At 44.4% G+C, this 26,234-nt stretch overlaps 1 protein-coding gene across 1 annotated transcript in view; it reads right to left on the bottom strand.

Annotated features, from left to right (window-relative positions):
• LOC112251610 (KICSTOR complex protein SZT2-like) overlaps positions 1–22,622 on the bottom strand; it is a 35,615-nt gene extending 12,993 nt beyond the window's left edge. Inside the window, exons 1-6 of the mRNA XM_024422584.2 lie at positions 22,277–22,622; positions 21,842–22,024; positions 8,733–8,861; positions 7,569–7,771; positions 6,987–7,080; positions 6,698–6,778 (exon numbers count right to left, since the gene is read on the bottom strand). Of these exons, the coding sequence (XP_024278352.2) occupies positions 6,698–6,778; positions 6,987–7,080; positions 7,569–7,771; positions 8,733–8,861; positions 21,842–21,901 (567 nt within the window). The 5' untranslated portion in view covers positions 21,902–22,024; positions 22,277–22,622. The remainder of the gene's footprint in view (positions 1–6,697; positions 6,779–6,986; positions 7,081–7,568; positions 7,772–8,732; positions 8,862–21,841; positions 22,025–22,276) is intronic.
• Between the last annotated feature and the right edge of the window lie 3,612 nt (positions 22,623–26,234).

The following is a 26,234-nucleotide window of genomic DNA, read 5'->3' as shown; positions in this document are numbered from 1 at the left end:
TGTGACCCACTTCCTCAACCTAAACCATTTCCTGGGTGAGAGGACACCATGCCCCTCATTTTTCATAGCATGTTGTTCTGATCTTACAATCATTCTCAGATCAGAAAAAAAGCCTCAAGATTAACTTTTTCCCCTTGGTCTCATTCAGGAACTTTTTCAGTTCCCTCAATGTGTACTTTGACCCTTCTGCTTGACTGGCTGTGAGCTCCGGACCCATTGAAGAGGAGTCTGAAAAAAAGGCCTCCTCATCATCCTCTTCCTCAGACTCACTTTCCTCCTCATCTCAATCTCCCATCCTAACCACCTGCCCTTCCTCTCTCATCAGGGCATCCCCCCCAGCACCGGGCAAAGGTTCCTTGGTGCCTTTGACCACACCAGCCTCTCCCTTTCCACCTCCTTTCTTCTCCCCCTTTTTCCTTTTCCGCTTGACACCCTCCTCCTCCCCCTAGTCTCTTACACACTATACTTTCCTCATCCACTAGCATAACGTGACTAAACCCAGCCTCATCTACACCACCCTCCATAGCATGACTAGGCCCAGCCTCATCTACACCACCATCCATAGCATGACTAGGCCGAGCCTCATCTACACCACCATCCATAGCATGACTAGGCCGAGCCTCAGCTACCCCACCATCCATAGCATGACTAGACCCAGCCTCATCTACACCACCATCCATAGCATGACTAGTCCCAGCCTCATCCATCTACACCACCATCTCTAGCATGACTAGGCCGAGCCTCAGCTACCCCACCATCTCTGGAATGACTAGGCCCAGCCTCATCTACACCACCATCCCTGGCATGACTAGGCCGAGCCTCAGCTACCCCACCATCTCTGGCATGACTAGGCCCAGCCTCATCTACACCACCATCCCTGGCATGACTAGGCCCAGCGCCTGCTGTCTGCATCTCATTGCCCCCTGCACGTTGACCTTGATTTCCCCCACTGGAGCTTGTACCCTCACCTTCTCTACGGCCTTTATGTGGGCACGCAAAGCTCTTCTGCCCCAAATCCCCACACTCAAAGCATCGTACACTATCTGTGCTGGCAAACCCTGCGTAGAGCCCCTCCCCATGCCTCACTTTGAAATGCACAATTAGCTGTTTCTCATTGTTGTTCAGAAACATGAACACTTGCCTCAGGAACAAAACAACGTGCTTAACGGCATCTGCCTGAAAACCTGCCGACACGAAAACCGCTAGCAAACCACTCTGCTCTTTCTTGATTAGATCTACCGTAATAAACAGAGGCAAATTTGCAACTACCACCCTTGTCGAAAGGGTAGAAAGAGGCGAAATTGGTACAAACACACCCCATACAAAATATTCCACTAGCAATTAGCCTACCAACGAAATTAGCTCATTTCATGAACACAGCGACAGCTTTATTCATTCTTGAAGCGGAATGTATAAATTCAGCTCCTACCTGGTCACCGACTGCGAGCAGAACGTCCTCCACCTTAACTCCATTCTCAGGAACACACCTGAATCCATGCCGTAACGACAGCGTCTCCTCCGCGCTAGGCTGAGAAGCCATCATGCACACCACACCCCAAACTCTGTCCTCTTCCACCCTAACTTTGAAAAAACCTGTGGATACCGCTAAAACAAATAGTGCATTAACCCTCCACCATAGAAAATAATAATGAAAATAAAAGACCAGAACAAAATCCAGAAAAAAGTTAGGACAGAGCCCTCCACACCAAACACTCAAACTCCAAAAAACTCCCAGCATGCACTGCAAGAAAGAGAGAGCGTGCGAGAGAGCAGGAGAGAGAGCAGTAGAGAGCAAGCGCTGGAGGTGTAAAAAAGAGTGAAAGAGACCCCAGGGCCGTGGGGTGACAGGGATGAAAGCTTGAGTCCATAAATATCAATGAATTGGCGTAGGCACTAGAATCCTGTGCAGCACCCGGCCTCACCTTAGTGGACTCAAATGTCTACTGTTTGCTGATGATCTGGTGCTTCTATCCCCAACAAAGGAGGAACTACAGCAGATCTTCTACACAGATTATATCAGACTTGGAGCGTAACAGTGAATCACAATAAGACAAAAATAATAGTGTTCCTAAAAAGTACCAGTAGGCAGGAGAACAAATTCTATCCAGACACCGTTGCCCTAGAATACATACATAACTCGATCTAACTCGGCGTAAACGTCAACACCACAGGTAGGACAAACATTGTAAATATCACCAATATTTATCTGTTTATGTATCTTCTCCTGCTATTCGTACTACAACTATTTGCACATTGCTAAAACACTGTAAATCCAGGGCTTAAAAACAAAGGTGTCATTGTACTCTGATGATTCATGTTCTTTTAAATCCACAATTTGGGTCCCTCCACAATCTCAGAGGATCGAGTTACTTTTTCTAACTTCTCTGTGTTACAACCAAATTAATACAAGTGTATACAAGTGTATTAACATTATGTATTGGATCACAAAACAACTTTTACATTACAGTGTAGTTTAGCAATAAAATGGTCTGATGGTAATGCTGGTGTTCATATCCCAAAAGACAATGATCTCACTAAAATACATTTTAATAGAAAGTTCACAAAACTAGATATCTTGCTACCATGGAAACGAATAAACCTGTCTTTTTGTTGAAAAATCACCCTGATTATCTCTTTAGTCATATCCCAGTATACAAATTGGTGTATTGGTGCAGTGCATTTAGAAATGATTCAGACCCATTCATTTTTTATACATTTTGTTACGTTACAGCCTTATTCTAAAATTGATTAAATCGTTTTCCCCTCATCAATCTACACAATACCCGATAATGACCAGGCAAAAAAAGGGTTTTAGAAATGTTTGCAAATGTGTAAAGATATACAACTGAAATATCACATTTACATAGGTATTCAGACCCTTTACTCAGTACTTGGTTGAACCACCTTTGGCGGCGATTACAGCCTTGAGTACAGCTTTTCTTGGGTATGACGCTACAAGCTTGGCACACCTGTATTTGGGGAGTTTCTCCCATTCTTCTCTACATAACCTCTCAAGCACTGTCCGGTTGGAGAGGGAGCGTCGCTGCACAGCTATTTTCAGGCCTCTCAATGTTCGATCGGGTTCAAGTCCGGGCTCTGGCTGGGCCACTCAAGGGCATTCAGAAACTTGTCCCAAAGCCAGTCCTGTGTTGTTTTGGATTTGTGCTTAGGGTCGTTGTCCTGATAGAAAGTGAAGCTTCGCCCCAGTCTGAGGTCCTGAGCACTCTGGAGCAGGTTTTCATCAAGGATCTCTCTGTACTTTGCTCCGTTCATCTTCCCCTCGATCCTGACTAGTCTCACAGTCCCTTCTGCTGAAAAACATGCCTTTTGGCAAACCCCAAGCGGGCTGTCATGTGCCTTTTTCTGAGGAGTGGCTTCCGGCTTGCCACTTTACCATAAAAGGCCTGAATGGTGGAGTACTGTAGAGATGGTTGTCCTTCTGGAAGGTTCTCCAACCCCACAGAGGAACTCCGAGTTCTGTCAGAGTGACCATCGGATTCTTGGTCACCTCCCTGACCAAGGCCCTTCTCCCCCCGATTGCTCAGTTCGGGCAGGCAGCCAGCTCTAGGAAGAGTCTTGGTGGTTCCAAACTTCTTCCATTTAAGAATGATGGAGGCCACTGTGTTCTTGGGAACCTTCAACACTGCAGAAATGTTGGGGCACCCTTCCCCAGATCTGTGCCTTGACACAATACTGTCTCGGAGCTCTATAGACAATTCCTTCAACCTCATGGCTTCGTTTTTGCTCTGACATCCATGGTCAACTGTGGGACCTTATATAGACAGGTGTGTGCCTTTCCAAATCATGCTCATTCAAGTTGTAGAAACATCTCAAGGATGACCAATGGATACAGGATGCAATTGAGCTCAATTCCGATTATTGTAGCAGAGGGTCTGAATACTAATGTAAATAAAGTATTCAGTTGTATATTTAATACATTTGCAAAAATGCTTAAAAACCTGTTTTCTCTTTGTCCTTATGGGGCACTGTGTGTAGATTGATGTGGATGTATTTAATCCATTTTAGAATAAGGCTGTAACGTAATAAATGTGGAAAAAGTGAAGGGGTCTGAATACTTTCTGAATGCACTGTATAAGCAAAACAGATACAATTTCATTTGGAAAGGCAAGTCAGAAAAAATTAAACGGGCCTATTTATATAATGAACATGAATTTGGGGAGCAGAAATTATGAAATATTAAAGCATTAGACCTCTGGCTAAAGGCTTCACTCATACAAAAGTTAAACTTACTAATTAGCTGGAGAACGAGTTCAGATGTAAGAATGTCTCACCCAATGTTCAAGAATGGCCTTTTCCCTTCAGATTACAACCTTACAACCTATCACTTTCGGTTATTTGAAAATGAAATAACTAAATGGGTTGATCAGGTGATTGGGGAGGCCAGGTCATCGGATTGCCCTAACACAGCCTGGAGGTGTGTTTTGGGACATTGTCCTGTTGAAGAACAAATGATAGTCCCAATAAGCACAACCCAGATAGGATGGTGTATCGCTGAAGAATGCTGTGGCAGCCATGCTGGTTAAGTCTGCCTTGTATTCTAAATAACTGACAGTGTCACCAGCAAAGCACAACCACACCATCACAAATCTTCCTCCATGCTTCACGGTGGGAACCACACATGCAGAGATCATCCATTCACCTACCCTGTGTCTCACAAAGACACAGCGTTTGGATCCAAACATCAATTAGGACTCATCAGACCAAAAGGACAGATTTTCACCGCTCTAATGTCCATTGCTCGTGTTTCTTGGCCCAAGCAAGTCTCTTCTTCTTATTGGTGTCGATTAGTAGTGGTTTCTTTGCAGCAATTCAACCATGAAGTCTTGATTCACACAGTCTCCTCAGAACAGTTGATGTTGAGATGTGTATGTTACTTGAACTCTGTGAAGTTTTTATTTGGGCTGCAGAGGTCGTGCAGTTAACTCTAATGAACGTATCCTGCAACAGAGGTAACTCTGGGTCTTCATTTCCTGTGGTGGTCCTCATTTCCTGTGGCGGTCCTCATTCATCATAGCGCTTGATGGTTTTTGCGACTGCACTTGAAGAAACTTTCAAAGGTCTTGAAATTTTCAGGATTGACTGAACCTTCATGTCTTAAAGTAATGATGGACTGTCATTTCTCTTTGCTTATTTGAGCTGTTCTTGCCATAATATGGGCTTGGTCTTGTATCAGTTAGGGCTATCTTTTCTGTACCAACCCTACCTTGTCACAACACAACTGATTACCTCAAACGCATTATGAAGGAAAGAAATTCCACAAATGTACTTTTAACAAGGCACACCTGTTAATTTAAATGCATTCCAGGTGACTACCCCACCCCATGAAGCTGGTTGAGAGAATGCCAAGAGTGTGCAACGCTGTCATCAAGGCAAAGGGTGGATACTTTGAAGAATCTAAAATATATTTGATTTGTTTAACACTTTTTTGGTTACTACATGATTCCATGTTATTTCATAGTTTTGATGTCTTCACTATTATTCTACAATGTAGAAAATAGTAAAAATAATGAAAAACCCTGGAATGAGTAGGTGTATCCAAACTTTTGACTGGTACTGTGTATATACACTATCATTCAAAGGTTTGGGGTCACTTAGAAATGTCCTTGTTTTTGAAAGAAAAGCACATTTTTTGTAAATTAAAATAACAAAAAATGATCAGCAATACAGTGTAGACATTGTTAATGTTGTAAATGACTATTGTAGCTGGAAACAGATTTTTAATGGAATATCTACATAGATGTACAGATGCCCATTATCAGCAACCATCACTCCTGTGTTCCAATGGCATGTTGTGTTAGCTAATCCAAGTTCATCATTTTAAAAGGCTAGAAAACCCTTTTGCAATTATGTTAGCACAGATGAAACCTGTTGTTCTTATTAAATAAGCAGTAAAACTGGCCTTTTTAGACTAGTTGAGTATCTGGAGCATCAGCATTTGTGGGTTCAATTACAGGCTTTAAATGGCCAGAAACAAAGAACTTTATTCTGAAACTCATCAGTCTATTCTTGTTCTGAGAAATAAAGGCTATTCCATGCAAGAAATTGTGTACTACTCCCTTCACAGAACAGCGCAAACTGGCCCTAACCAGAATAGAAAGAGGAGTGAAAGGCCCCGGTGCACAACTGAGCAAGAGGACAAGTACATTAGTGTGTCTAGTTTGAGAAACAGACGCCTCACAAGTCCTCAACTCTAAGCTTTATTAAATAGTACCCGTAAAACACCAGTCTCAACGTCAACAGTGAAGAGGCGACTCCGGGATGCTGGCCTTCGAGGCAGAGTTCCTCTGTCCAGTGTCTGTGTTCTTTTGCCCATCTTAATCTTTTATTTTTATTGGCCAAGTTGAGATATGGCTTTTTCTTAGAAGGCCAGCATCCCGGAGTCGCCTCTTCACGGTTGACTTTGAGACTGGTGTTTGACGAAAAATTTCTGACCACACAGACAATTATTATTAAAGCTGATCTACCACCCCCCACCCCCAAAAAACAAAAAAAACAAACACTGCACATAGATGATATAACACTTAAAATGTTACCTTTTGAGTGCCATATTTTGTATAGTTTTTTGTTTGTGTTGTTTTGTGTATACTCACTTGTGTTTATTTCACTCCTTTGGCAACATTATCCCCATGCCAATAAACCCCCTTTGAAAGAGAGAGAGCGAGAGAGAAAGATTCACCTGAAAGGCAAGCTCCATCAATACGATGCCCCCTGGCAGCAGCCTCTGGTGGTAGTATGGGGTAATATCCGACCCTGTGCTCTGCGGAGAAAAAAAACATTACCTCAAGAGATGATGATGAAGCGGTGTGTGTTTATATGTGTGTATGTGTGTGAATAGAGTGAGCGTTAGAGAGAGAGTATGTTTGTCAGAGAGAGAGGAAGAGAGCGTCAGAGTCAATATATCCCTGTGTGCCTTTAGCCAGTGTACGTGTGGCAATATCCTCAGCGCTTGCATCAGCACTACTTACCTTAGGGCTGTCCTCGCTCCTGGTTTTGTTATAGGAGAAGGACTGCCTCTCTGACGACAATGAGCTGAACATGGCTGCCCGGGCCCTGGGGATGCTACAGGGAGAGAGGAGAGAGAGAGACAGGCAGGGTTAGGGGTTAAGTAGGGATGGGGGAAAAAAACAGAGAGAGTGTACTGTGTGTGTCTGTCCGTCTGTCCATCCGTCCGTCCGTCTGTCCATGTGTTTGTCTGCCAAGTGTCTACTGTAGTTATATCACATGCATGACCAGAGGGATGGGGCTTTTGGGGGCTTGGAGGGGATCACAACACATCTGATGACTAATGGATGAATAGTGCTCATAGTTCTGCTCACAGTCACATAAAGGATCTTAGGAGGGAAACTCAGAGAAAGAGGACATTTGCCCTGAGTTGTATCGTGCTTTCATTGTGTTTTTTTGGGTTGAGAGATCGGGTGAGTTAGATCTCCAATGTATACATTACACATGGTAAATAAACTGGAAACTTGAACTAGTATGGTGTAGAAATATAGGTTACTAGTATAGTTTAGAGAGTTGAGGACCACTGGACTGTCAGTAAGACATACCTGCGCGCTGGGAACTGTGGCCGGACCTGGACCAGGATGAAGCCCATACTCTGGAGGTACTGGACATACTGCTGGAGGACGGTGTTAGAGATGTCCTGCAACCAGGGCCCCTCTCTCAGCTGGCTAGGCAGTTTGTCAACTGAGTCTGTGCTGTAGATACGGTCCCTGCCAGTCGCCGTGGAGTCACTGGAGTGATGACGCTTCTGGAGAGGATGAGGGGAGAGGAGAGTGGAGAGGTGAACTGGGGTGTTTCATCAGACTGTGACTACCTTTGTCTAAATTTGCTAAATATCGAAAACTTTCACAAAGTTCCCAGGACTTTCAGAGGTTCTGGGTGAAAGACTGTTGGAAGATTGCTGATTGTTCCATCCTGATTCCGGAAATTCTCCTTCCAGGATTTTTCAAAAACTTGGGAAGTTTGGGATGCTTTCCAAGATTTTGCAACTAAGGGCATCTTTCTAAGTAAGAGAGAAGTGAACAACCATTTGAGAAGTTTGAGTTTTATAATTGTTTTGATTTTACTGAACCTTTATTTAACTAGAGAAGTCAGTTAAGAACAAATTCTTATTTACAATGACGTCCTTCCAAAAGGCCTCCTGCGGGGAAGGGGGCTGGGATTAAAAATAAAATATAGGACAACACACACATCACAACAAGAGACACCACAACACTACATAAAGAGAGGCCTAAAACAAGAACATAGCATGGCAGCAACATAACAACATGATAGTAACACATCATGACAACGACATGGTAGCAACACAACATGGCAGCAGCACAACATGGTACAAACATTATTGGATGCAGACAACAGCACAAAAGGTAAGAAGGTAGAGACAACAATACATCACGCGAAGCAGCCACAACTGGCAGTAAGCGCATCCATGACTGAGTCTTTGGGCTGCAGCTTTGATATGTGCTGAGAGAAGGACTATGTACCGTCTAGCCATACTCCCAAGTACTTGAAAGGGGTGACTACCTAAAGCTCTAAACCCTCAGAGGTAGTAATCACACCGGTGGGGAGAGGGGCATTCTTCTTACCAAAACACATTACCTTTGTTTTGGAGGTGTTCAGAACAAGGTTAAGGGCAGAGAAAGCTTGTTGGAGACTAAGAAAGCTTTGTTGAGTTAAGTCCCAAGGGAAAGCAGCCATGGTTTCTGTACCTTGACCTGTTGAGTTTGGACAATCTGCTCTTCCTGAATCTGCTTCCTGAACACGCGGTCAAAGAGCAGAGGGGTGGCACAGTAGTGCACTAGTCTGGATGACTGCTTCAGAGTGTCCAAGTCCACTGCCTGTGGAAAGTAAGGAAACATCTCTATTTTTATTTCATGGTCCTTAGAGCCGAATGTGAATTCTTCTAGTTAATGATACCAAAAGTGCCAGTATGTAAATACACACACCCACTCACACACACCCACCCACCGAGAATCAATGACCAGTTTCCTAATCCCACAATCAAACTGTCTACTAAAAACTACAGACAGGGCATACTACAGAGTAATAGGACTGATTCAATGTTATGGCTCATCTCATCCGGGCTTTAATCTGTTGCTCTCTTATAAAATCATTCTTATTGACACATCTATCATCTATCATCCCTGTGCAGCCTGGAGATAGACAGGCAGAGAGATGTAGATAGGACTGTGTGTGTTAGACGAGGGAGTGGGAGACAGAACACAACACTCTGCTGTGCTGATGTGATCTCCTCTCATTTCTAATCCATCACAAGTCAGAGATAAAGTCAAGGATCCACAGGAGGGCTGATCAAGGGCCATAATGCTTGGGGACCTGAGGGGCCAGTCTCTACCAGGGCTATTCAACACTGACAATACGAGGTCCGTAGCCTGCTGGTGGTGTTCTCCTGACTGTCTATACCAGGGCTATTCAACACTGACACTACGAGGTCCGTAGCCTGCTGGTTGTCTGTTCTATCTGATAATGAATTGCATCCACCTGGTGTCCCCCTGATTAGAGAACAATAATGAACAAAACGACGTGGAACTGGCTTCAAGGTCCAGGGTTGAGTTTGAGGGGTCTATATTGTAACCAGTGGTTATTTAAGCATGAAACAGACTGTTGTTTTCATCAATCTTCTTTTTTTATGAAGGTAGGCATTGCATTTTTGGTGAAATTAATGTAGTGTTTCAAAAACATCTACAGCTGAAGTCCAATGATGCCTGCTGTAATATCAACTCTACAGTCCCATGATGCCTGCTGTAATATCAACTCTACAGTCCCATGATGCCTGCTGTAATATCAACTCTACAGTCCCATGATGCCTGCTGTAATATCAACTCTACAGTCCCATGATGCCTGCTGTAATATCAACTCTACAGTCCCATGATGCCCTGTCCCATGATGCCTGCTGTAATATCAACTCTACAGTCCCATGATGCCCTGCTGTAATATCAACTCTACAGTCCCATGATGCCTGCTGTAATATCAACTCTACAGTCCCATGATGCCTGCTGTAATATCAACTCTACAGTCCCATGATGCCCTGCTGTAATATCAACTCTACAGTCCCATGATGCCCTGCTGTAATATCAACTCTACAGTCCCATGATGCCCTGTCCCATGTAATATCAACTCTACAGTCCCATGATGCCCTGCTGTAATATCAACTCTACAGTCCCATGATGCCTGCTGTAATATCAACTCTACAGTCCCATGATGCCTGCTGTAATATCAACTCTACAGTCCCATGATGCCCTGCTGTAATATCAACTCTACAGTCCCATGATGCCTGCTGTAATATCAACTCTACAGTCCCATGATGCCTGCTGTAATATCAACTCTACAGTCCCATGATGCCCTGCTGTAATATCAACTCTACAGTCCCATGATGCCTGCTGTAATATCAACTCTACAGTCCCATGATGCCTGCTGTAATATCAACTCTACAGTCCCATGATGCCCTGCTGTAATATCAACTCTACAGTCCCATGATGCCTGCTGTAATATCAACTCTACAGTCCCATGATGCCTGCTGTAATATCAACTCTACAGTCCCATGATGCCTGCTGTAATATCAACTCTACAGTCCCATGATGCCTGCTGTAATATCAACTCTACAGTCCCATGATGCCTGCTGTAATATCAACTCTACAGTCCCATGATGCCTGCTGTAATATCAACTCTACAGTCCCATGATGCCCTGCTGTAATATCAACTCTACAGTCCCATGATGCCCTGCTGTAATATCAACTCTACAGTCCCATGATGCCCTGCTGTAATATCAACTCTACAGTCCCATGATGCCTGCTGTAATATCAACTCTACAGTCCCATGATGCCTGCTGTAATATCAACTCTACAGTCCCATGATGCCTGCTGTAATATCAACTCTACAGTCCCATGATGCCCTGTCCCATGATGCCTGCTGTAATATCAACTCTAATATCAACTCTACAGTCCCATGATGCCTGCTGTAATATCAACTCTACAGTCCCATGATGCCTGCTGTAATATCAACTCTACAGTCCCATGATGCCTGCTGTAATATCAACTGTCCCATGATGCCTGCTGTAATATCAACTCTACAGTCCCATGATGCCTGCTGTAATATCAACTCTACAGTCCCATGATGCCTGCTGTAATATCAACTCTACAGTCCCATGATGCCTGCTGTAATATCAACTCTACAGTCCCATGATGCCTGCTGTAATATCAACTCTACAGTCCCATGATGCCTGCTGTAATATCAACTCTACAGTCCCATGATGCCTGCTGTAATATCAACTCTACAGTCCCATGATGCCTGCTGTAATATCAACTCTACAGTCCCATGATGCCTGCTGTAATATCAACTCTACAGTCCCATGATGCCTGCTGTAATATCAACTCTACAGTCCCATGATGCCTGCTGTAATATCAACTCTACAGTCCCATGATGCCTGCTGTAATATCAACTCTACAGTCCCATGATGCCTGCTGTAATATCAACTCTACAGTCCCATGATGCCTGCTGTAATATCAACTCTACAGTCCCATGATGCCTGCTGTAATATCAACTCTACAGTCCCATGATGCCTGCTGTAATATCAACTCTACAGTCCCATGATGCCTGCTGTAATATCAACTCTACAGTCCCATGATGCCTGCTGTAATATCAACTCTACAGTCCCATGATGCCTGCTGTAATATCAACTCTACAGTCCCATGATGCCTGCTGTAATATCAACTCTACAGTCCCATGATGCCTGCTGTAATATCAACTCTACAGTCCCATGATCCTGCTGTAATATCTGCTGTAATATCAACTCTACAGTCCCATGATGCCTGCTGTAATATCAACTCTACAGTCCCATGATGCCTGCTGTAATATCAACTCTACAGTCCCATGATGCCTGCTGTAATATCAACTCTACAGTCCCATGATGCCTGCTGTAATATCAACTCTCCAGTCCCATGTCCCATGCCTGCTGTAATATCAACTCTACAGTCCCATGATGCCCTGCTGTAATATCAACTCTACAGTCCCATGATGCCCTGCTGTAATATCAACTCTACAGTCCCATGATGCCCTGCTGTAATATCAACTCTACAGTCCCATGATGCCCTGCTGTAATATCAACTCTACAGTCCCATGATGCCTGCTGTAATATCAACTCTACAGTCCCATGATGCCTGCTGTAATATCAACTCTACAGTCCCATGATGCCCTGCTGTAATATCAACTCTACAGTCCCATGATGCCTGCTGTAATATCAACTCTACAGTCCCATGATGCCTGCTGTAATATCAACTCTACAGTCCCATGATGCCCTGCTGTAATATCAACTCTACAGTCCCATGATGCCTGCTGTAATATCAACTCTACAGTCCCATGATGCCTGCTGTAATATCAACTCTACAGTCCCATGATGCCTGCTGTAATATCAACTCTACAGTCCCATGATGCCTGCTGTAATATCAACTCTACAGTCCCATGATGCCTGCTGTAATATCAACTCTACAGTCCCATGATGCCTGCTGTAATATCAACTCTACAGTCCCATGATGCCTGCTGTAATATCAACTCTACAGTCCCATGATGCCTGCTGTAATATCAACTCTACAGTCCCATGATGCCTGCTGTAATATCAACTGTCCCAATGCCTGCTGTATCAACTCTACAGTCCCATGATGCCCTGCTGTAATATCAACTCTACAGTCCCATGATGCCTGCTGTAATATCAACTCTACAGTCCCATGATGCCTGCTGTAATATCAACTCTACAGTCCCATGATGCCTGCTGTAATATCAACTCTACAGTCCCATGATGCCTGCTGTAATATCAACTCTACAGTCCCATGATGCCTGCTGTAATATCAACTCTACAGTCCCATGATGCCTGCTGTAATATCAACTCTACAGTCCCATGATGCCTGCTGTAATATCAACTCTACAGTCCCATGATGCCTGCTGTAATATCAACTCTACAGTCCCATGATGCCTGCTGTAATATCAACTCTACAGTCCCATGATGCCTGCTGTAATATCAACTCTACAGTCCCATGATGCCTGCTGTAATATCAACTCTACAGTCCCATGATGCCTGCTGTAATATCAACTCTACAGTCCCATGATGCCTGCTGTAATATCAACTCTACAGTCCCATGATGCCTGCTGTAATATCAACTCTACAGTCCCATGATGCCTGCTGTAATATCAACTCTACAGTCCCATGATGCCTGCTGTAATATCAACTCTACAGTCCCATGATGCCTGCTGTAATATCAACTCTACAGTCCCATGATGCCTGCTGTAATATCAACTCTACAGTCCCATGATGCCTGCTGTAATATCAACTCTACAGTCCCATGATGCCTGCTGTAATATCAACTCTACAGTCCCATGATGCCTGCTGTAATATCAACTCTACAGTCCCATGATGCCTGCTGTAATATCAACTCTACAGTCCCATGATGCCTGCTGTAATATCAACTCTACAGTCCCATGATGCCTGCTGTAATATCAACTCTACAGTCCCATGATGCCTGCTGTAATATCAACTCTACAGTCCCATGATGCCTGCTGTAATATCAACTTAAGAGTTAACGTCTCTCCTTTAAAGCTCTTTAAATGTTCCTTGGCAGCTTGTAACCTTTGTGAATTAGTTGGGATATTTAAAAGGGGACTACTTAAAAATAATATCCTATTTATTTCTCTGTGCCAAAGTCCCAGACTAGTAAAACATGGCAAGAGTTAAATATACATCAATTAGCTACAGTGCATAAAACCCCCATCTTCCTGACAGCATAGGAGCTCTTGGATGAATCTTACGAATTTCACACAAGCACTTGTGCCCACATGCAAATGTGTGTAAATGTATTTGAGATGGAGAGATGCCATTTTCTGAGATTTGAATAAGAGTCGCTGTGTGTGTACTCCGCAGCATGTTCTGAACTCCATGAATTTGTAAGACAGATGGTGTGTCTAGAACGGCTGTGGTACTCTGGTGTGTCTAGAACGGCTGTGGTACTCTGGTGTGTCTAGAACGGCTGTGGAACTCTGGTGTGTCTAGAACGGCTGTGGTACTCTGGTGTGTCTAGAATGGCTGTGGTACTCTGGTGTGTCTAGGACGGCTGTGGTACTCTGGTGTGTCTAGAACGGCTGTGGTACTCTGGTGTGTCTAGAACGGCTGTGGTACACTGGTGTGTCTAGAACGGCTGTGGTACTCTGGTGTGTCTAGAACGGCTGTAGTACTCTGGTGTGTCTAGAACGGCTGTGGTACTCTGGTGTGTCTAGAACGGCTGTGGTACTCTGGTGTGTCTAGGACGGCTGTGGCTGTGGTACTCTGGTGTGTCTAGAACGGCTGTGGTACTCTGGTGTGTCTAGAACGGCTGTGGTACTCTGGTGTGTCTAGAACGGCTGTGGTACTCTGGTGTGTCTAGAACGGCTGTGGTACTCTGGTGTGTCTAGAATGGCTGTGGTACTCTGGTGTGTCTAAGACGGCTGTGGTACTCTGGTGTGTCTAGGACGGCTGTGGTACTCTGGTGTGTCTAGGACGGCTGTGGTACTCTGGTGTGTCTAGAACGGCTGTGGTACTTACTGAGATGGGCATGTTGGACTGCGCTGACCTCTGCTGCCAAGTCACAATAAGGTTCTCAATCTTTATCTGCTTCTCCATCTCTGTCAACATGGAGATTAAACCACACGAACACTCTTTAGTCACACAGCACAGCGGTGGGGAATGGGGAGAAGTAAGTATGTGTCACAAATGGCACCCTATTCTTTATATGGTACTACACATAGGGCTCTGGTCAAATGTAGTGCAATATAAAGGGAATAGGGTACCATTTAGGACAGCCTAGTGTTCCCAGGGCCATGTAGCATGTGGTAACCATCCCTCACAGCTCAGAGCCAGCAGCTAACAGCTATCAGCCAGGCCTTGAGCCTCCTGCCTGGATCTGCATGGCACTGTCTGTCTCTGTTAGGGCCAAGGACTGACTACCCACATCTCCTCAATAAGTAGAGCTGGCTACTTCATCTCGGTTACTGCCTGCCTGGCTGCGGATGGACTGGTGTGGCTCATCCTGTATCAAATGAACATAGCTAGTGCATCTTGTAATTTAAACACCCTCTTTAAACCTTTAACAACACATTGACATTGGGTGTTAGAAAAACATTGCTTTACAAATCCCCTTCGTTCACAAATAAATATATCATTAACGAAACTGTAAAAACTAGCATACATACAAGACAACCATTACAAACAAATCAATATACTACATTATAATGTGCATTATAATTCAATAGACAGTACAGTATGTACAGTTGGAGTCGGGAGTTTACATACAGTGGGGCAAAAAATAAATATGCTTTTCTCTCTTTGTTTACTGGGGTGCTATTCTCAGATAATAGCATTGTTTGCTTTGGCCGTAAAGCATTTTTGAAATCTGACACGTTGGCTAGATTCACAACAAGTGTAGCTTTAATTTGGTATATTGAATGCGTGATTTCATCAAAGTTTCATTTTTATAGTAATTTATTTGAATTTGGCACTCTGCATTTTCACTGGATGTTGGCCAGGTGGGACGCTACCTTCCCACATATCCCAGAGAGGTTAAGCTCTAGGAGACAGAATGTGTCTCCTTCCTGAGTGGTATGATGGGTGCGTGGTCCCATGGTGTTTATACTTGTGTACTATTGTTTGTACAGATGAATGTGGTACCTTCAGGCATTTGGAAATTGCTCCCAAGGATGAACCAGACGTGTGGAGGTCTCCAATTTTTCTTCTTAGGTCTTGGCTGATTTATTTTGATTTTCCCATGATGTCAAGCAAAGAGGCACTGAGTGTGAAGGTAGGCCTTGAAATACATCCACAGGTACACCTCCAATTGACTCCAATTATGTCAATTATCCTATCAGAAGCTTCTAAAGCCATGACATCACTTTCTGGAATTTTCCAAGCTGTTTAAAGGCACAGTCAACTTAGTGTATTTAAACTTCTGACCCCCTGGAATTGAGATACAGTGAATTATAAGTGAAATAATCTGTCTGTAAACAATTGTTGGAAAAATGACTTGTGTCATGCACAAAGTAAATGTCCTAACCGACTTGCCAAAACTATAGTTTGTTAACAAGAAATTTGTGGAGTGGTTGAAAAACAAGTTTTAATGACTCCAACATAAATGTATGTAAACTTCTGACTTCATCTGTATAAGGCAGGGTCTACGGACAATCACGGATTACCAAAGGAAAACCAGCCCTGTCGCGGACACCGACGTCTTGCTTCAGACAAGCTAAAACCCTTCTTCGCACACTTTGAGGATAACACAGTGCCAACGACGTGGCCCGCTACGGAGAGCCCAACGATTCTGGGCTCTCTGTCTCCGTGGCTGATGTGAGTAAGACATTTAAGCGTGTTAACCCTCGCAAGGATGCCAGCCCAGACTGCATCCTTAGCCGCATCCTCAGAGCATGCGAAGACCAGCTGGCTGGAGTGTTTACGAACATAGTCAATTTCTCCCTATCCCATGCTGCTATCCCCACATGCTTCAAGATGGAACCATTGCTTTCTTGGATACAGGAACAAAGGTAACTGAACTAAAAGACTATCGCCCTGTAGCACTCACTTCTGTCATCATGAAGTGCTTTGAGAGACTAGTCAAGGATCATATCACCTCTACCTTACCTGCCACCCTAGACCCACTTAAATTTGCTTACCGCCCCAATATATCCTCAGACGATCGCACTGCACACTGCACACTGCACACTGTCCTATCCCATCTGGACAAGAAGAATACCTATGTAAGAATGTTGTTCAACATCTCCACTTCGCTGATCCTCAACACTGGGGCCCCACAAGGGTGCGTGCTCAGCCCCCCCTGTACTCCCTGTTCACCCATGACTGCATAGCTACGCACGCCTCGACACAACAGTAGCAGGCTTGATTACCAACAATGACATGACGCTGGGAGTGTGGTGCCAGGAAAATAACCTCTCACTCAACATCAACAAAACAAAAGGAGCTGATCGTGGACTTCAGGAAACAGCAGAGGGAGCACCCCCCTATCCACATCGACTGGACTGCAGTGGAGAAGGTGGAAAGCTTCAAGTTCGTCGGCATAAACATCACTGACAAACTGAAATGGTCCATCCATACAGACCATGGGGTGAAGAAGGCGCAACAGCGCCTCTTCAACCTCAGGAGGCTGTAGAAATTTGGTGTGGCACCTAAAACCCTCAAACTTTTACAGATGCACAATTGAGAGCATCCTGTCGGGCTGTATCACCGCCTGGTTTGGCAACTGTACCGCTCGCAGCCGCAGGGCTATCCAGAGGGTGGTGCTCCAGGACACCTACAGCACCCGATGTCACAGCAAGACCAAAAGGATAATCAAGGACAACAACCACCTGAGCCACTGCCTGTTCACCCCGCTATCATCCAGAAGGCGAGGTCAGTACAGGTGCATTAAAGCTGGGACCAAGAGAATCAAAAACAGCTTCTATCTCAAGGCCATCAAAATGTTAAATAGCCATCACATCACCAGCACATTAGAGGCTGCTGCTAATATACATAGACTTGAAATCACAGGCCACGTTAATAATGAAACACTAGTCACTTTAAATCAAATCAAATCCATTTTATTTTTATAGCCCTTCGTACATCAGCTGATATCTCAAAGTGCTGTACAGAAATCCAGCCTAAAACCCCAAACAGCAAGCAATGCAGGTGTAGAAGCACGGTGGCTAGGAAAAACTCTCTAGAAAGGCCAAAACCTAGGAAGAAACCTAGAGAGGAACCAGGCTATGTGGGGTGGCCAGTCCTCTTCTGGCTGTGCCGGGTGAAGATTATAACAGAACATGGCCAAGATGTTCAAATGTTCATAAATGACCAGCATGGTCCAATAATAATAAGGCAGAACAGTTGAAACTGGAGCAGCAGCACAGCCAGGTGGACTGGGGAAAGCAAGGACTCATCATGTCAGGTAGTCCTGAGGCATGGTCCTAGGGCTCAGGTCCTCCGAGAGAGACAGCATAAATACTGGAGGCTGAGACAGGAGGGGTCAGGAGACACTGTGGCCCCATCCGAGGACACCCCCGGACAGGGCCAAACAGGAAGGATATAACCCCACCCACTTTGCCAAAGCACAGCCCCCACACCACTAGAGGGATATCTTCAACCACCAACTTACCATCCTGAGACAAGGCCGAGTATAGCCCACAAAGATCTCCGCCACGGCACAACCCAAAGAGGGGGCGCCAACCCAGACAGGAAGATCACATCAGTGACACAACCCACTCAAGTGACGCACCCCTCCTAGGGACGGTATGAAAGAGCCCCAGTAAGCCAGTGACTGTAATAGGGTTAGAGGCAGAGAATCCCAGTGGAAAGAGGGGAACCGGCCAGGCAGAGACAGCAAGGGCGGTTCGTTGCTCCAGAGCCTTTCCGTTCACCTTCCCACTCCTGGGCCAGACTACACTCAATCATATGACCCACTGAAGAGATGAGTCTTCAGTAAAGACTTAAAGGTTGAGACCGAGTTTGCGTCTCTTACATGGGTAGGCAGACCATTCCATAAAAATGGAGCTCTTTAATAATGTTCACATATTTTGCATTACTCATCTCATCTGTATATATTCTATTCTACTGTATCTTAGTTTATGCCGCTCTGACATTGCTCGTATATATATTTATATGTTCTTAATTCCATTCCTTTACTTAGATTAGTGTGTATTGTTGTGAAATTCTTAGATATTACTTGTTAGATATTACTGCACTGTTGGAACTAGAAACACAATTTCGCTACACCCGCAATAACATCTGCTAAACACGTGTATTTGACCAATACAATTAGATTTTATTTGACATATTAGATAAACCTAAACGGTAGAATAACACTTCAGAAACCCATATTTTCATCAACTACAGTATATATTTATAGACATCAAATGTACAGATCAACTCTGGTAGGGCTGAAACCATGATCTACTTTAAAAGCCTAATACAACTGAGCCCTTGACTCAAACTGTAGCAGCGATTATAGTCAACCCAAAGGAGTGCTGAAGCTTTGGAGATGGTGCATGGACAGCATGCCCTGATTTACACTGCACAGCTTTTATGCCCCCAACCCCCCTACTAAAAGGAACTTTTGGGGAAGTTAGCTCAAGAGAGCAGCTTAATGGCTGCTGGGCAGGACCGGGGCAATGGACGAGGAGGAAGAGGAGGACGGGGAGGGCCCAGATGCCCCAGTGTGGCAAAGCCATAGAATTAGAAATTAGAATAATAACTTAATAGGATCTCTATGGGCAGAGCCCTCTGTCCAGTGTCTGTCTCATGCCCAGGGGGTGAAGGGGGTTGAACTGGGCACTGGTGCCCACTGTGCTCTTCATCAGGACAGTGACAGATGACGGTCTGCGCGGGCAAATTTTCTGCCGCTTTGACTCTGCCTTCTGTCCTCATTCATTAGTGTAGAGGCGATTAAGAGGGCATCAAGAACGAGAGAGAAAAAGTTTGGGACGTTTCCTTTCTTTTATGTTGACTTTTTTGCACTGTAATTGGTTGTCTTGTGATGACACTGGGGGCAATGGCATTGCACTTATTTACTGACAAAATGTTGGGAGGATGTTTGTCCCATTTATCACAGTTATGACCTCAAAATCACTGTTGTTAAACAAAAACGCAATATGTGTATCCTCTTAAGTTCCAAGGGAAAAGCAACGAGTAAAACAGTGCCTATTCTGTTAGCAAAATCAAGCACCTAAAAATACCTCTCTCTTTCCTCTCTTGTAGTCAAGCATTCAGGCAGACTGCTCAGAAATTATAGGCATTCTTTGTTTTTGACCCTGGAGCTACGAAACTAAAAACACGGGCCGTGAAGTCAGAGAGCTGAGTGATTCTCAACACTCCTCAGCTGTGTCCCAAATGGCACCCGGTCAAAAGCAGTGCACTACATAGGGGAATAGGGTGCTATTCCACTACATGGTATGGTGCCAGGACAACAACCTCTCTCTTGCTCTCTCTCTCTCTCTCTCAATGTGAGCAACACAAAGGAGCTGATCGTGGACTACAGGAAAAGAAGGGCCGAACAGGCCCCCAATAACATTGACGGGCTGTAGTGGAGCAGGTCAAGAGTTCATGTTCCTTGGTGCCCACATCACCAACAAAGTGTCATGGTCCAAACACACCAAAACAGTCATTTTGCCCCTCAGGAGACTGAAAATATTTGACATCCTGACCGGTTGCATCACCGCCTGTTATGGCAACTGCTTGGCATCCGACTTTAAGGTACTACAGAGGGTAGTGCGCACTGCCTACTATATCACTGGGGCCAAGCTTCCTGCCATCCAGGACCTATATACTAGGCGTGTCAGAGGAAGGCCCAGAAATGGTCAAAGACTTCAGCCACCCAAGTTATAGACTGTTCTCTCTGCTACTGCACGGCAAGTGGTACCGGAGGTCCAAAAGACTCCTTAACAGCTTCTACCCCCAAGCCATAAGACTGCCGAACAATTAATCAAATGGCCACCCAGACAATTTACATTGACACCCCCCCTTTGTTTTTACACTCCTGCTATTCACTGTTTATTATCTATGCATAGTCACCCCACAAAACACTGGGTGCTCAAAACAAATGCCCCAAACGTGGGGATGAAAACAGTCCAGCAAAATCCATGAATAGAAACAAACACGTTCGTCTCCAACATACACAACGACACAACGCCGACGACCGCCGAGCGCCACCCGAACGGGAAGAGGAGCCACCTTCGGTCGGAGTCAATGGAAATGGACAGTGGAAATGGATTCAGGAAGATCAGATGCATAAGTCTTGGAGATATATAAGTATATGATATAACACATATTGTAACTGTAGTTACACCATTTAACAATGCAACTCCTTGCAATGCAATTCCAATGAGGGCTGAAAGAACTGAATGTAAAGGACAAAGTGAAGAAGTGACAGAGCTGTTGATAGCAGATGTTTTAAACTACTGCTGTTTAAACCTCAGAGAAACAGAGATGAAGGAGGGGTGGACAAGAAGACACCCAGCCTCCCAGCTTTAGCTAAGAGGAGAATGAGAGGGGGACATAAAAGAAAAGCAATGAGGAGGTACAGGACCTGCTAGTGTGGAAGGAATCCACGTCCCACCCTCAGGAGCTGACAGATGTGTGTAACCTGCCTCGGGAGTGGCCTGGCCTATACCTGCTGCACCACCAGATGCTCCACTAACACTAATACCGCATTTCCATGGAGACTTACCTCGACGCCAGTGTTTTATGTTAATGTAAACTCTAGTATAATTGTGTTACCATTACACGCGTGACATTGTTATGTAAATGCCATCTAAAAAGTACCCGTGGCCTTGCTTTGAACCCCAGGTGAAAGCAGGAGCCACGGTCCAGTGAGACAAGGGTACTGGCCCGCGTAGAAGGAAGCAGAAAACACTGAGGTAAATCCTATATCATGCACCACTAACAGACTGATTCCCCCTGACTGACCCAACCTTTTAAAGCCACCAGGACAATGGTCCCAATCCTAACATTGTGCCATGCTTTGATTGTGTGTGGCATATGTTTAATATAATGTATACTTATAGGCCACAGTTATGTTGCATCAAAGGGTGTTAGACTGTGATGAATTAAACCAGACGGCTGTGCCGTGCGTGAGACTGAGCGTTTAGCTTTTCAGGTCTTGGGCAGGTGTGTCTGATTTAAAGACCTCCGTAATGGTCTTGGTGTGTGGTTATAATCTGACACTCATACAAGTATGATGGTTGTGTGAGATTGACAGTGGATTTTCTGGTACATGTATATGAGTAAAGGTGAGTAAGAAACGTTTACCTGTTTGGGGTCTGTGTGGGCCAGTGTGTCAGAGAAGCAGCAGTGGTGGAAGAGACCCATCTTCTGGTTGAGGACACAGTGGACAACGTGGGCCCTGGCATTCTGCTACTGGACCAGCCTCACCAGCCCACGGTTCAGAGAGGCTCCAAGGTCCACTGACCAGTTATAGGTGTACAGGGTCACCTGCAGAGAGAGAGAGATCAACCCCCCCCATACAGCCTTTGAGTGAAAATGGAGCAACATCCTGATAAATTTTGCCATCTCTTGTTATAGGCAACTCCCGTGCGCACGCAGGCACGCACCAGGAACACACGCACCAGGAACACACGCACCAGGAACACACGCACCAGGAACACACGCACCAGGAAGAATAGCTGCTGCTTCCGAATAATTTGTTTTATTTTTATAATAACAACACACTCCTCTTCACCCCACCTTCTTCAGGATGTGTATGAGGAGAAACCTCTGCCTTGGGGCCACACCCCTCCAGGACTGCCCTGGGCTGAACCAATCAGACTGCTCCAAGGCCTCGAAGCGCAGGAAGCCTTTATGAGCTGAATGGACATATAGGGAGGGAAGAGAGTGAGAGTGGGCCACAAGGGGGGACGATGACTGGGGTTAATCACATTTAAATTCCGAATGTTCTTCATTGAAAAGTAATGAGGACAATTGGAACTGCAATTTCAGTTTAACTTCTGAATTTAAACATATTTGACCATAACCAACCCTGGTGTCACACCCTGACCATAGTTTGCTTTGTATGTTTCTATGTTTTGGTTGGTCAGGGTGTGATCTGAGTGGGCATTCTATGTTGGATGTCTTGTTTGTCTATTTCTATGTCTGGCCTGATATGGTTCTCAATCAGAGGCAGGTGTTAGTCATTGTCTCTGATTGGGAACCATATTTAGGTAGCCTGGGTTTCACTGTGTGTTTGTGGGTGATTGTTCCTGTCTCTGTGTTTTGCACCAGACAGGGCTGTTTTTTGGTTTTCCACGTTTATTGTTTTTGTAGTGTTCGTGTTTATCTTTTTGTTATTAAACATGAATCAAAGAAACCACGCTGCATTTTGGTCCGCTTCTCCTTCAGATGAAGAAAACCGTTACACCTGGAGCAGACAGACAGAAGACAGGAGAGACCTGAGCGGAGCCAAACGCTGTTTCTAAGATAAGACATGGTAGGGTTGGCTGAGAATCAATTTAACTAGGGGACCTTGAATGTCTTCATTGAAAAGTAATGAGGACAATTGGAACTGCAATTTCAGTTTAACTTCTGAATTTAAACATATTTGACCATAACCAACCCTGGAACAGACAGACAGGAGAGACCTGAGCGGAGCCAAACCCTGTTTCTAAGATAAGACATGGTAGGGTTGGCTGAGAATCTATTTAACTAGGGGACCTTGAATGTCTTGGACCAGAATATTTCATCTCTTATTTACCATAGAGTATATGACTAAACGGATAGTCAGCTACCCTATTGTGGGAAAGTGAATTTTAAATATGAAGCTATTAAAATTCAATCATAAATGGTTCTCATTACATCCTAGCAGACATAGCCTATGGGCTGTGGTCAAAACTAGTGTACTAGGTAAGGAAGCGTATGTCATTTAGGACATAACCAGCAAAATATCTCAGTGAGGTTTTCTAAGCCCCCAGGGCCAGTTGCATAAAATGATTCACAGAGCCATCCTGAGAGGCGCGCATGGGGCTTGTCTGCTACTGCTTTTAGAGCATGAGAAAAATAAAACCTTAACTTTTTTAAGAAATAGACTTAGCATCACTGGAAAAATTACTTTTCCAGACAGCCAGAGACTTAAGCTTAAAGAGAAATTGCAACCATTTATGAAAGTAGAAATAGTGAGATTTGATATTTGGAATTGAAATATGAAGTCAGTTTGAGGGAGAAGAGACAGAGGAAACAGTGAACTTTTCATATTCACAGATATAAGGTCATCCTTATTAAGCAACATGATATGATGCACAGCTCATAACCATGCATACAGCAAAGCATTGAGTACAAAGCTTTACATTCCAAAAATTCATTAGTGTCTTCAGAAAGTATTCATACCTCTTGACTTATTCCACATTTTGTTGTGTTACAGCCTGAATTCAAAATGAATTAAATGGATTCTTTTTCTCACCCGTCTACACACAACACTCCATTATGACAGTGAAAACACGTTCTAATACATTTTTGCTAATTTATTGAAAATGAAATACAGAACTCATTTAAATAAGTATTCACAACCCTGAGTCAATACTTTGTAGAAGTACCTTTGGCGGCGATTACAGCTTTGAGTCATCTTCGGTATGTCTGTATCAGATTTGCCAAACTGTATTTGGGGATTCTCTCCTATTTTTCCTTGTAGATTTTCTCAAGCTCTTAAGTTAGAAGGGGAGCAGCAGTGAACAGCAATCTTCAAGTCTTTCCACAGTTTATCAATCGGATTCAAGTCTGGGCTTTGGCTGGACTCAAGGACTTTGTCCTGAAGCCATTCCAGGGCTGTATGCTTGGGGTCATTGTCTAAGGTCATTTGCACTCTGAAGCAGGTTCTCATCAAGGATTTGCCTGTATATGGCTCCATTCATTGTTCCCTCTATCCTTACCAGTCTCCCAGTCCCTGCCACTGAAAAGCATCCCCATAGCATGATGCTGCCACAACCATGCTTCACAGTAGGGATGGTATTAGATGGGTGATGAGCTGTGCCTGGTTTTCTGTCTCATGAGACAACAGAATCTTTTGACTTATGCTCTCAGTCTTTCACATGCCTTTTTGCAACACCAGTCGTCCTGACAGATGCCTTTTTCTCTGGAGTGGCTTCTGTCTGGCCACTCTCCCTAAAGCCCAGATTGGTGAAGTGCTGTAAAGACTGTTGTCCTTCGGGCAGGTTCTCACAACTCAGCCAAGGAACTCTGTAATTCTGTCAATGTGGTCATTGGGTTCTTGGTCACCTCCCTGACCAAGCTCCTTCTTGCCCGGTTGCTCAGTTTGGTTGGACGACCAGTTCTAGGCAAATATGGTAGTTCCATATTTTTTCCATTTTCCAATGATGGAGAACTACTGTGCTCTTGGAAACGTTCAACACTCTAGAAATGGTTTTATACCCTTTCTCGGGAAGATAGAGTATATGCCTCATCATAATTCTCGGAGATCTACAGACAGTTCCTTGGACTTCATGATATAGTTTCTGCTCTGACATGTACTGTCAACTGTGGGACCTTATATAAACAGTTTCTTTCTAAATCATGTCCAAACAATTGAATTGGCCACAGGTGGACTCCAATCAAGTTTTAATGACATGAAGGATTATCAAAGGCAATTGGATGCACCGGAGCTCAAGTTGGAGTGTAATAGAAAAGGGGTATGAATACTTATGTAATTTACATGTCTATTTAATTTTCAATACATTTGAAATCAAATCTAAAAACACCTTTTCACTTTGTTATTATGGGGTATTGTATGTAGATGGGTGAGAGAGAAACACTCAATTTAATCGATTTTGAATTCCAGCTGTAACAACAAAATGTGGAATAAGTCAAGGAGTACGAATACTTTTTGAAGGCAGCAGAGATTCAGTTTTTTCACCATTATTTTTTGGACAAATTCTCTGAGGCTCAACAGGTAAATAGAATTCCGTATGATTTTTAAGAAATCTGAATGAAACCAGAACAGCCTAGAGATAGTGTTGCTTGGTTGGGCTGGCTACAGGTAAACTTACCTGTCAACCTACTATGATGAGGAGGGGGGCAGAGTCAGACTCACCTGTCAACCTACTATGATGAGGAGGGCAGAGTCAGACTCACCTGTCAACCTACTATGATGAGGAGGGCAGAGTCAGACTCACCTGTCAACCTACTATGAGGGGGAGGCAGAGTCAGACTCAACTGTCAACCTACTATGATGAGGAGGGCAGAGTCAGACTCACCTGTCAACCTACTATGATGAGGGCAGAGTCAGACTCACCTGTCAACCTACTATGAGGAGGGCAGACTCAGACTCACCTGCCAACCTACTATGATGATGAGGGCAGAGTCAGACTCACCTGTCAACCTACTATGAGGAGGAGGGCAGAGTCAGACTTACCTGTCAACCTACTATGAGGAGGAGGGCAGAGTCAGACTCACCTGTCAACCTACTATGAGGAGGAGGGCAGAGTCAGACTCACCTGTCAACCTACTATGAGGAGGAGGGCAGAGTCAGACTTACCTGTCAACCTACTATGAGGAGGAGGGCAGAGTCAAACTCACCTGTCAACCTACTATGAGGAGGAGGGCAGAGTCAGACTCACCTGTCAACCTACTATGAGGAGGAGGGCAGAGTCAGACTCACCTGTCAACCTACTATGATGAGGAGGGCAGAGTCAGACTCACCTGTCAACCTACTATGAGGAGG

The sequence above is a fragment of the Oncorhynchus tshawytscha genome, linkage group LG05 (assembly GCF_018296145.1).
Source record: "Oncorhynchus tshawytscha isolate Ot180627B linkage group LG05, Otsh_v2.0, whole genome shotgun sequence".
Lineage (NCBI taxonomy): Eukaryota > Metazoa > Chordata > Actinopteri > Salmoniformes > Salmonidae > Oncorhynchus > Oncorhynchus tshawytscha.
This window is presented reverse-complemented; position numbering and strand designations above follow the sequence as displayed.